At 38.8% G+C, this 12,597-nt stretch overlaps 2 protein-coding genes and 1 long non-coding RNA gene across 4 annotated transcripts; all 3 read left to right on the top strand.

Moving 5' to 3' along the window:
- The first annotated feature begins 1,892 nt into the window (after nt 1–1,892).
- Nucleotides 1,893–4,148, top strand: LOC131301809 (uncharacterized). The gene has a single exon (XM_058328253.1). The coding sequence runs from the start codon at nt 1,909–1,911 to the stop codon at nt 3,940–3,942; it is 2,034 nt and encodes a 677-aa protein (XP_058184236.1). The 5' UTR covers nt 1,893–1,908; the 3' UTR covers nt 3,943–4,148.
- Nucleotides 4,149–6,067: 1,919 nt separating this feature from the next.
- Nucleotides 6,068–11,183, top strand: LOC131301808 (uncharacterized). 2 transcript variants are annotated; one of them, XR_009191444.1, is made up of 4 exons: nt 6,068–6,425; nt 6,706–6,790; nt 6,870–7,134; nt 7,876–11,183. It is a non-coding gene; the product is annotated as an uncharacterized LOC131301808 (long non-coding RNA). The 2 variants fall into 2 exon arrangements; XR_009191443.1 differs by lacking the exon at nt 7,876–11,183 and having other exon boundaries at nt 6,188–6,425; nt 6,870–7,361.
- A 434-nt stretch (nt 11,184–11,617) lies between these two features.
- LOC131301807 (uncharacterized) lies at nt 11,618–12,409 on the top strand. Its single transcript, XM_058328252.1, has one exon. The coding sequence runs from the start codon at nt 11,782–11,784 to the stop codon at nt 12,253–12,255; it is 474 nt and encodes a 157-aa protein (XP_058184235.1). The 5' UTR covers nt 11,618–11,781; the 3' UTR covers nt 12,256–12,409.
- Nucleotides 12,410–12,597: the final 188 nt, after the last annotated feature.

Genomic DNA, 12,597 nt, shown 5'->3' with positions numbered 1-12,597 from the left:
GTCGCAGGAGAGGGAGGAATGGTTTGCACTGAAAATGGAAGAGTGCAAGAGCAAGAAAGATTGGAATAAAATGAAGATGGACGATGTGAGACCCCAGTAAGAGTCCCACATCGGCTAAGTAATGAAAGTGGATGTGGAATTTAAATGATTGCGAGTAGCTACTATATAACTTGAGGTTAACCTTTTTGAGCCATGCGGTTAGGCAAATGGTTAGCAAGGTAATTGGCACAGGTTGTGACAGGTGGTATCAGAGCTTGGACCAACCGGAAGTGTAGGCCAGGTCCCGCGAGGGGACGTGCTTGGGTGGACCCGACAAGTGAGGTGCTTGTTTTGCTGAGGCGGATTCCACATGAGACAAGCTTGAGGTGCTTGTCGTGCTTAAGCCAGGACTTGTCCTATATCGCTTGGTGGGTTGTGATGGACCTTGGGGCGCAACGGAGATGTTGCAGTCAAAGTGGGGAGATTGTGAGACCCCAATAAGAGTCCCACATCAGCTAAGTAATGAAAGTGGATGTGAAATTTAAAAGATTGCGAGCAGCTACTGTATAATTTGAGATTAACCTTTTGAGCCACGTGGTTAGGCAAATGGTTAGTAAGTTAGCTGTTGTGGGTCGTGACAAAAGAGCTGTTGGAAAATGGGGAGAGGTTTTCTTTGTCTCGGATTTGGGCAAAGAAATCGGTAAAACCAAAAAATGGGGAAAGATTTGGGTCATGATTGGAGATGGATTTTTGAGAGTTTTTCCTAAATTTTAAATTTGAATCTTAAAATGGGTGAAGATTGAATATGCTCACCCAAATATTTCACCATTTAATCTCTCCTTAATTCTTCATTCACCTCAATATTTTCACTCCAATCACCAATTTGCTTTTTGCCCCTTTAATATTAGGAAACGTTTCCCTCTAACAATTGCGCAGAAGAGATGAGAAACAATGAAAAATTAATTTTTAAGTAATTTTTCTATGTGTTTAGTTGAAGTTTATGAAACTCACAGTTTTAACTTTTGCTAAGAAACACTCTCTTGTAAACTGAATCATGCAAAAAAACAAGAAATTATAACCTTGTTTGGTTCAACATTTTGAAAGTTATTTTTAATGTAATGAGTGGTAATGAATGGAGAGAGATAGAGAAAAAAATGTATTGAAAAATGTGGAGAGAGAAAAATAAAATGAGATGAGAGTTGAACAAAACAAGGTGACTGTAAAACAGAAAGTCTACTGGCACAACAAATCTGTGCACAGATTTCTATGTGGGGCCCACTAAAGGTTCTACACAAGTGATCCGAGCCGTTCATTATGTTTAAAACATTTTTTCAAGGGCCCCCACGAAAAATCAGCTCAATCCGATACCTATAAGTACTTGATCTAATCTTCCAACTTTTCATTCTCTAAAAACTCGAATGAAAAGTTAGATGATTAAATCAAGCACTTTTAGGTATCGAATTAAGCTGATTTTTCGCAAAGGCCCTTGAAAAAATATTTTAAACATAATGAACGGCTCGAATCACTTGTGTGGGACCCGTAGTGGGCCCCACATAGAAATCTTTCCACAATCTGCATAGATTTGTTCTGCCAGTAAATTGGTTCACTGTAAAATTCACTTTTCCAATAAACTAAAGGTACAATTTTCATACTCATTTTTTTTAGTAATGCACTTTATTTTTTTTTATCTTTAAGTAAAAAAATTATGTGTATTTTTTTTTCACAAAAAATAAAAAAAATAGAGTAAATTTATCAATAAAATAAAGTGTAAAAATCATTTTCCTAAACTAGGGGTTAAAAGTAAAAATGTTGATAAAAACGGAGTGCCGAAGGTAACTTTAATGAAAGACTGGTCCTGTCCGCTCCTTTGAAGCTCCAAAAGAAGAAATGATTTGAAGAAGAAATTTCAAATCATTTCTCGATTTGCGTATGAAAAGAGAGGAAGAAGTCAGGAAGATAACGGTACGTGATGTGGAGACTTTTCCCCCATGTTTTCCATGTTCGAAATCATCAAATCAAATAAAGCAACTGGACCCCTCTCTTGCTCACTGCTCTACTAGTTACCGTTCTGAAATGTTGAACCGACAGTTATCGTCGTCTTCGAAGAGCAGGAATGAGAAGAAGAAGAATAAGAAGAGCCCTAGAAGTCCCTTGAGGGATCTCAACGGCATTGACTGCGGCAGGAGAAGCACTTGCTCTATCGCTTCTTCTTCGTCTTCGTCTATGTCCGTCGTTGAGGTCTCCAGAGGTTGTCTTCGTTTCTTGTTACCCAATTCTTCTGCTTCCAAAAAAACCCCTCTCGGTAGATCCAAACCCAACAAAACCACTCCCAAATCAGCCCCAAATGCCAAGCCTTCAAACCCATCTTTCTCTTTCAGATCTACCAAACCCCTCAAGGAAAATGCCCCAAAACCCAAATCAGAAAAAGAGAAAAAGCTAACCAAAACGTCTCATTTTTCGCAGATTGGGAAGAAGAAACCCAGTTCAGAAGCTGCCCAAGAACCAAGGCTTGATGAATCAGGTGAGTCCTCTAAGATCCTACAACTACCCGATTCGAGTGTTTTTGTTGAAAATTCTACCCCAGTTGGTAAATTAGAATGTGGGTCTGGTTTGGTTCATGGATTTGATGATAAGCTTGTGGAAGAGGATTCAAACACCAAGACTGATACTAATAGAACGAAAACGCCCCCTGTTCAGGCCTCAGTGTCTCCAGAGATTCAATGCGGGCCACCGTCTATGCTGCTGGTGTCGGCAGCAGCAACACCTGCTTGTTATGGTGCCGGACATATTGTGTCTGGAGTGACTGACAGGAGAAAATGCAGAGCTAAAGGGATCCTAACCGTGGGGGAAACTGATTCTAACTTTGCTAAAGCTAATATTTTTGACAATTGCGATGATGTAGAAATCTGTAGTAAACCTAGGGCGTCGTTGGTTCCTTTGCCTGCTGAAGCTTCAATGCATTGGCTCTTGTCTCCCTGTGATGAGGATCAAAAGAGTGATGTTGAAAATGGATTGCACCATCTTCGAAAATCGTTTGGGTCTGCCGCTCTGCAATGTATCTCTTCACCTTCATCAGGACACAGACTTCCTTGCAAGGGTCTTGAAAATAGTAGTTCTACTAGTGCAAGTAGTAGGAGAAGAGCCGGAATTACTTTGCTTTCTCCCAGTGGAAGCCCCGCGTATCATGGTACACCTAATCGTGAGGCTCTTATCTCACGAGAGAAGAGAAAACACAGATACGATCTTGCCAGGGAAGATTCTCCATTCTCCGTTGACTCTTTGGGTAATGGGAACGTGATTCAAACCCCACAGTCTGATTTGAGCTCAGGTAGGCATGTCAGATTGTCTTGGTTAAATTCACATCATCAACAAAACCATGATTTAGGATCTGGAATTGATTCATTGGAAGAGGTTCTTTTGAGGGCAAGCTTATCCCCCAAGGCCCAGACATCAATTTGGGACTCACCTGGTTTAAATTTCCAGATCTCTGACTTGATTTCACCCACCAATTCCATTGACCTTACACGATACGCAAAAACATGGGATAACCGTGCTTCCTGCACCTCCAATTCTAGTTTAGGTGATATGTCCCAGTATCATATGAGAATATCATGGAGGCAAGGACTGGTGAGTCGGATTTTTGAGATGGATGAGTTTGATTGCTGCAGATGTTTGTCAGATGATGAGAATGATGCGATTGATTGCAGTTATGGCAAATTGAAATGCAGTCCAAATCATGAGCTCAATGTTAATGTAGGGAGTGCTGCAGTTCATGGCCATGGTTTTGGCTCTTCTCATGTTTTTGGACATGAACCAAAATCTGATGGAGAACCAAAAGAAAAGTTTCCTGAGCAGCAACCAAATCCTTGTGCAGAGTCCATTTGCATTGACGGAGGTGGACTATTTGCTTCAGCAGATTCAGATTGGACGTTGTGTTACAAAAACCAGTTGTTTGATTTGTAGCTGTCAACTTCTCATTTCTTACTATGTTTTAAATTGTAAGTTCATGGTCCCTCTAGTCAACATGGTCTTTTTCATTTGTGGTATGGAGACTTCCTCTTCAGGACTCGCTCATATTGTGATCTTCAGTAGCATGTAGTATTATGGACCTAGTTTTTTTCCCCTCTGTTCTTGTTGTTCTTGTGAATGAGTCTAGTCCTTTCTCTGAATGTTAAGTATTTAGATGAAGAATCTTTTTAAGGATTAGCCACAAGCACGCAGCTGAATTTGCAGTTTTTTGTAAAAAAAGGAGCTGAATTTGCAGTTTTTTTGCAAAGAAAGGAATTGCGCTAAGAGTATCTTTACTGATGCTTGGAGTGGTATTCATTTTGATTGCAAGATAAGGAATACAATCGGTACCATGCCAATGACCTATTTCTTCTCTCTTTTTTTCATTGCTGTCCAGGGTGGTAAATATCAGCGACGTAATTGTAATGACATGGGATAATCGCAGTGGCTTTACTAACCAATAGAAGAGCATAAGCTATGCATATTGTTCTGGCAATGTACTTAGGGGTTGTGAATTCTGGAAGACGTATGAAAATTTAATTTAGTTGCAGCAACAAGAGGGGGGGCAGCAACAAGAGGAAGGGCAGCTAATTAAGCCTTTTGTTTACTGTTATGGCTGAGTATGCTTTTGTAAGGCCTCATTAAGCATTTTTTGACTGAGTATGCTTTTGTAATGGCTGATTAATTAAGCCTTTTTTGATACTGTTATGACTGAGGAGCCATCTTTTGCTACTGTTATGGCTGAGGAGCCATCTTTTGCTACTGTTATGTCTTCATTTGGTGAGAGCAGCTTTATGGTGCCTTCTTTTGCTTTTGGCATGGCTACAGATGCTTGCGGTACTGTTATGGCTGATCCTAGTGTAATGTCTTGTTATGGCTGAACCTGTTAATCTGGGTTGTTCTCTTAATGCAGTATGTTATGCCTTGTTATGTTAATGCAGTTCAGTTACACGTTCAGTTGGCTATTGTTTTGTTAATGCTTTTATGCCTTGTTCTGCTTCTGTTAATGGAGAGGTTGTGGTGCATTATGTTTGAAATGACATTATACTTGGAATGGCATTCTCATTTCTTCATATAAAAACACATTACAGATAGGTCCAAAGCATTCTTAGTACATAGGTGCCATTCTCATGGCAATGCTAGGAATTTGCCATTTGGAACCACATTACAATACTTAGAAAACAAAGCAATACAAAGAAGAAGCAACGCCAATACAACCAGCTGCAAGTGCCATTCTTTCCGGTGGGACAATTGTCAACTCCTTAACTTAATTTGTGAATTATTGCTTTTTGCTAGAATCAAAATGATTGCTTTCAGGTTGGACTTCCAGTTTTCCTTCTACATACATAATGAACATGAACAAAAAGTTACAGAAGAGAAGTGGGAGAGTAAAGCCTCACTCTTTGAAGCTCGTTAAACCGAGCTTAACTAAGCTACTACTCGGCTCATTTATCACCCCTAATCCTTTGAGATCGGTTCGTCTCATAAACTAGCTAAGCACTTGAACACATTTTCGAAGCTTGTTAAGCTTTCTAAACCCAACTTGATCAACCTCTTGCTTGGCTCAATCGGCTGATTAATCACCCCTAATCCAGGGGTTGTCCAAAATTTTTCCTGAAAGTAGTTGTATGTGCTCGCCTACCGGAACGAGAGAAATTTTCTATTTTGCCATCAATTAGTGAAAAGCATGCATTCATGAGATGTGTCTTTTTTTTTGGGTAATTAATGAGATGTGTCTTTTTTTTTGGGTAATTAATGAGATGTGTCTGTTGATAAAGAACCTTACACATAGTGTAGTAAGTTTAACTTCATTGAAACAATTTGCTTATACACCTCACAAACAACTTTTATATAAGCACCAGGCCACAAATCTCTCCTAAGTTCTGGAAATAACATAACTAAGCGAGAACAAGGCCTGTTGCATATTTTTTTTTGGATATAGTGCTCACTTAGTCATAAACTTGTATCTCTTGTGTCCACATACCTTATTCGATCGGATGGGTGGTGGTTTAAATTTTTGATCTTCTCTTCCATTCCTGTTGACAATTAAGAGAGTACTTTTTTTATAAAAAAATAGTTTGGTTGTCCTGTGGGTGTTTCTTTAGGGCCTGGATGTTCATCAATTGCATATGGGATGACTGAAGAACTTGGACCTTTTTCACATTGAGAAAGACGAGAAGACTCTTTATTTGAACCCTTATGCTTGGAACCAAGGTATGTAGGCTCCAATGATTTCTCGTTCTCATATATAACAAAACACAGCAGCATAAGTAGTGAATATGATATCTGCTCTCTTATGATCTATGGGCCTGATGAATACTGCATAAGTTCAAAATCTGTAGGTTAAGCAATAGGTTGCTAAAGGAACTGTGTGCTAAATTCGTGCACTGAAAGTTGAAGTGGCTTGAGGTTTCAATTGAACTGTGGTGAAATCTGCGGTGAGATATTCAATTGATAACATAGATGATATAGTTCTGAAGCTTTCATTTGTAGTTGAGTCAGCTGTCAATGAATTGGGCTCTTCGGCTGCATTACTTGATTTTTTCACTTGGATTATTTGCACAAAATTACAAGAAGAGAAAATAAAGGAAAGTGAACACGAGAAAAAAGGGGTATTTGAACGATGAAGTATAACCCAAGCCAAAAGTGGTTTGATTTTTTCACATACTCCTATATTCTTATTTCATTGGTTCATGCTTTCCCTTTCCACTTTTCCAGGACACCATGTTCCACAGTAAGCCAAGCCATATCAAGGTACAACTCAGTAGGAAATGAAAAAACAACAAACTTGAAGGGATACATGGTATGTGATGTTCTTAAAATTTTCCTGAGTTTGTCCTCATGAAGCAACTTTGAAAAGTAAAATGGAATAAGTAACGCAGGTTGGAAATGCTTTAGCGGATGATTATCATGACCATTTGAGGCTTGTTCGAGTTTATGTGGTCTGCTGGCATGATTTCCGATGAGTCATATAAGCAGTTGAATCTTTTATGCGATTCCCTGTCATTTATCCATCCCTCTGGACAGTTTGATAAGACTCTGGATATGGCTTCTGAGGAACATGGAGAAATTGATCCATATAGCATCCTTACTCCTCTGTGCCCTGCTACTTCTAGCTTGTCAAGTCAGCAAAAGAAGAGATGGCACGTAACTACGGACACACTGAACATACCAATCGAATTAGTTAGAAGAATAACTCCCCCTTCCGATATGTTGTGCATGAATGAATATTTTCGTGTTCACAAGTTCTTTGCTTTCCCAGCATACTGTGGTTCTTGGAAAATCCTAATGGTGGGCTAGTTGGTCGGTCCCAATAACATTTGGGCACCCCTACCTGTTATAAAATATTTCAAATTGATGCATATTAGTAATTTCTTTGCAAAATGTTTTGTCTAATCTTTATACCTGTTCTTTCCTATAATCACCTTCCACGGTATGTATAACATGTTCGCAGTGGTGGAGGTAAAGAGGCCACTGAAATTTTAGTTATGCCTTGACTTATATATATGTTATAAAACTCATGTTTATTTCTCCATCTAGATTTGTATATGAGCCCCGGTACTTCCTATTTACCATTTTACTCTAGAAGAATGAAAGAAGCATAAAGAAGAAATATGGTCCTGTTATCTGTGTCCTTAGGCATGAGAACTCTATGCATTCAAGGCTTAATCACATTCGATGCCTATATTCAATTCCATAAGCTAGCTCTATTTCAATGGCGGCACCATGGTTATTCAGTTGCACACTCGAGGTTATTAAAGCAAAGGAGACTTACATAAACATTTTCCATACATTTAAAGTTGGACTCCTTTTCCTAGAAGACAGTTTCTCTTTAGGCAACTAAGTTTTTGAAATTTTTACTTGGATCATTGATTTGATCTTCTATAGATGGTTGGTTGCATTGGACGGACATACCATCCATGCACGCACCGAGAAGCATTCAGTTGTCTACTTCAATCAACCTGAGGTTCCAAAGGCACTTCATGTTCACAGTGAAAAGGCACTATCTAAATGGGATATATAACTGCAGGTAGATTTTCTTAATTACGTAAATTTTCGATTACATCTAAGCTAGTTTTTTTGTGGACAACATTATGTTGTCTGGTTACAATGCTTTCTGATGATTCGATTAGTAATTCCTACTTCCATTTAGTGGAGCTTGATGTTCATCTGCTAACAATATCTAATCAGTTTTAGTAAGATCTTTATGATATAGAACAAAGATTTATATCAAAGGAGGATGACTTGAAACCACCTGTCTTGAGCAGACCATTAGAACTTAACATGTTTGGGAAGAACAATATATAGAACCCAACAATCTAATTAGCTCCCATATGGTGATATGCGGATGGTATTTTAATCCAACAAACAGATTATGTCCACAACACTTGTATTATGCTACCGGGCTTGAAATTTTCATGTCCCTTGCGTGATGTGTAAATTTCATATTATATCTAGTACATACCAAGTACCAAATTCTTTTCCTTTGGTGAGTCTACATTCACACAAAATCCCGCACGAATCCAGTTATTATCTAGTGCAATGGGAGAATTGTTGGTTATCGGCATCTTGTTGAGTAATTAATGAGGTCTCACTGATCAAGTTGCACACTGATCTATGGTTGCATCATCCCCGAGGTGGGCAAATTAAGTTCATGAAGAACTGGATTGTTGCTTGATTTTACTAGGTACCAGTGATTCGATACATCGACTAGTGATAATTTTATCTTGGCATTCAGTGCACCGTAGCTACAACATAGCCATTGTCCAGGGCAGAGATGAAGGGCAGATACGAGCGATCCATCAAAATATAGGGGGTAATTCATTAGTGAGTATTCATGCTTTAAAACTCCACACCAGACCAGATGTGTTTCAGGATCTACAAGGATCCTTTACTTATGGAATCATATTGTGTAACTGTCACCAATTGGCAATGAGGGGATAGGCCGTCCAGGCTTATATGCTAGTTTGGGAGGTTATAATTAACCCATGCGGGACAAGCTCTAACAACTTTAATATGGGATAGTCAGCCTTCTCTATTGTGAGGGTCATTTTATTTGATTACTCCATGAGAGGGTAGTTAATTTTCTTGTGCATGAAGTTCCCCATCTACTCCTCTCTTGGAGTCATGAGAATTGACACGGTTATAGAGCAGATGTGTTTAGAGTCGTCCAATGCACATGGACCCCATAAGATGCACGCGAGATCTACACTGCACATATCAAACGGCTCCAAACGTATCTCTGTTTTAGATATATGTGTCCCAACCATTTGCCTAAGGTCATACAAGCAGCCACATTAAACAGAAACTCATATGTGGTCCCGATAGAAATAGCTGAGTTGCTGCATTAAGATTAGTGTATAGTATACATGTACCACTATATATCAACAAAGTTGAGGGAAATCAGGCGGAAACATATTGATGCAATCCTGCGCACCTGCAACTTAATCAGTTCATGGTATGCCGCAAGGCATAATGGTGTATCTCGGAAAACTACGTAATACGAGCACACACACACGCACAAATAAAACTTACTTTTTCAAGTATTTTTTCACATATTGATTGCTCATCCATTTTAGGAAGAAAACAGAGGAGTGAGAGATAGTTGTAGGCTTGTAGCACGTCGAATCCTACTTTTTCTTTCTGCGATGAATGGTTTAAAGAATAGCAGCAGGGACTTTTAGTTGTGTGTGTGTGTGTGTGTGTGTGTGAGAGAGAGAGAGAGAGAGAGAGAGAGAGAGAGAGAGAGAGAGAGAGACCATATCCCTTTGGAGATCCTATAGGTGAGAGCTGGTAAGGAGAGGAGAAGATCGTTCTTTTCCCTCAACTCTTCACTTACAATAATTTTTGTTGATCTGCTGTTCTTGACTATTTCATCAACCTCATATCATCCAGAATCAAGATCCTCATGCGATCATCCTTGTCAAATTTCTCATGTGACACATTAGGGAATTCATCACGATATTCAAGCCGTTCAGTTTTTAGCCTTGGATGTATTTGTCATTTGTGCACAAAATGATTATGATTGGATACTGATAAAAAATCGATCGAGTGCACCAGATAGGGTAGGAAATTATGTTCAGCATGTGCAAATTATGTTTTGTACTAAAAGAGAAGAAGCCTTCAATTGAGATTAGTCTGTAATGAAATGTGAGAAGTGAATGTCAAATAGATGGGAGAAGAAAATTAGGGTGACAGCTTTTTTCTCTTCACCGTAGTATTTTTTAGTAGTTAGAAGGGTAGTTTAGGAAATTAAAAGTGAGAGCCGGCTTCATAATTGCCATTGCCGTTGCCACTGAGGAGGGTGTTCCCTTTATTTTACGTATATACATACACACACGGAATACATTATTATAAATTTTACTATGTCATAAGGAGTATATGATTGTCACGTACTAACTAAAACATGATTGAGGTTATCTTAGCTAAGGTAGTTACCAGGCCATGCCCATCAAAGATATTGTATATATATATATATTTAGATAAACACTAGCAAAGAACACTATAATTCCTACCTAAACCTATTTAAACAACTATGATGACATTCAACTGGAATCTGAATTAAGGGCTAGATTGGATAAGGATCGACTTTTTTTCCATTTATGACCATAACCAGGAAATATATAGCCCATCCGCTCTGCCACTGTTCGGGCAAACAAATAAGCCAGTAAACTTATTTATTTGTGATGTGATACTATTAAATGTCCTGTGGGTATTTAATCTGGGTTAAAATATGATTATATCCAGCCAAACAAACGAGCGCATAATATTTTCTTCATGTATATATATTGCTATTTATTTAGTTACAGTAATGTTTGATGAAGCTTCTTTTTCTTTTTTTGGTGGGGGGAGGGGGAAGTAGTTTCATTTCACCAAAAATGCGCAAAAGCTACAAAATCAACGGGGCTTCCCCCTGAACAACTCATTACAAGCACCAAACAGACCTATACAGATTGGAAACAACCAAACAAAAGCAGGACCCTTTTGACAATTGCTAAGCCTAAAGCTCTAGAATCAAGTATCCACTCATCACAAATTAAAATCCCTATTAATAGGAGAAAACTTGACAGAAGTCAATGAACTGAGTTTGGCCCGGATCGAGTCGAAAATTGCAGAAGCTAACCCATACACATCCTTGTTTTTATTCTGGGAAAACATAATTCGCATGCCTGAAGGAAGAGCTTTCAATAGAGGATTAGGTATTAATAATTTAGACTTCCGTAGCAATAATTTAATCAAGTCTCGTCCTTTGATATTTATGTTAACTCTTTGTTTTTCCATTTGAAAATGACTGCAGAGCTTCCCCTTTTCAAGAACTGTATTGATGAAAGTTTAGGCAGCGTAGAAATTGAAATGCCAAAGTGGGTGGGACGTACCTACACTTTTGACGGAGTCAATAAAATGAACATCAGCTAATCAAACTGGTCCATATACATGATCAATAAAGAATATAGTAGCACTTTTTTCTTTAGATAACCAACTGTCCGGGTCAGCTTCCTCGCACATCGATCGATTTCAGTCAGTGGCCCCAAAAGAGTTGATAGCACATGGTAAGTTTCGAACATGAGACCTTAAGTACTAGGAGAGAGCAAACCCAAAGTTTCAAACATAAGACCTTAAGTACTAGGAGAGAGCAAATCCGTAAGCCTCCACCGCCCAACCAACCCCTGGTTAAGAATGTAAGGTACTGCAATTCAAAGGGACTCTTTTGAATTGTATCCAAGTCAAAAAAACGAAATTCAAATGACGTGTAGTACATGCTTCAAAAAGTAGTACACATCTTAAAGAAGGAAGATGCAATCGAGGAAAATGCAAACACAAAAAGACAAATTCCAAACCCACCAAAACCCAATTAAAAAAGCCAAAAGAAGTCTTCAAATATTTCATTTTGAAGAGTATAGAGGAGAAGCAGAGAGAGTTGAGAAAATGGAAGGTCTAATCCCTCTGGTCTGCAAGACCTATAAGAAGAACCAGACTCGCCGGAAATACAAATGTCTCTCCTCCTCCGCTGCCACTCAAGACTACAACATCGCAGATTTCTATCCCCAAGGATTCAACTACCAGTACTCAACACCCCAGATGGAAATCAAGACTATAACCACTGCCGTTAGCAGCCAGCACCACCACCTTCGACACAGTAAGTCCTTACGCGAGTATTCAAGTGGGTTTTCGGCAGCAGGGGATCAGGATATGGTGATCATGAAGCCCAAGCAGCTGGTCCGCTTTCGGAGCCATAGATTCTTCTCTTGTGTAACTGGTGGTGCCTAAAACTGCATGCCAATCCACTCTATCTCTTGTTTCGTGTTGTGTGTGACATCAAATGTTATATATCAAACATACTACACATAATGTTCTCTTTTGTAGATAGTTTTCTGTTTTGGGCGAGGTTTATTGCTTTTCGAAAAACAGTAGTATTTGTCTAGTTTCTGGTTCTCTGTTATTTGTTTTGTTTTTTGTTTTTTTGTCGTTGCCAAGGATATTGAAATTTGCAAGAGAAGCTTTCACAAATTGAAGGGAATATGCACATGTTAAGAAACAAACAGGAAGGATATTCAATGAACTTTGAAGACCACCAAATTGACATCTCATTTCAGATAAGCTTCTGGCTAG

Source organism: Rhododendron vialii, chromosome 9a, assembly GCF_030253575.1.
Source record: "Rhododendron vialii isolate Sample 1 chromosome 9a, ASM3025357v1".
Taxonomy (NCBI): Eukaryota; Viridiplantae; Streptophyta; class Magnoliopsida; order Ericales; family Ericaceae; genus Rhododendron; species Rhododendron vialii.
This window is presented reverse-complemented; position numbering and strand designations above follow the sequence as displayed.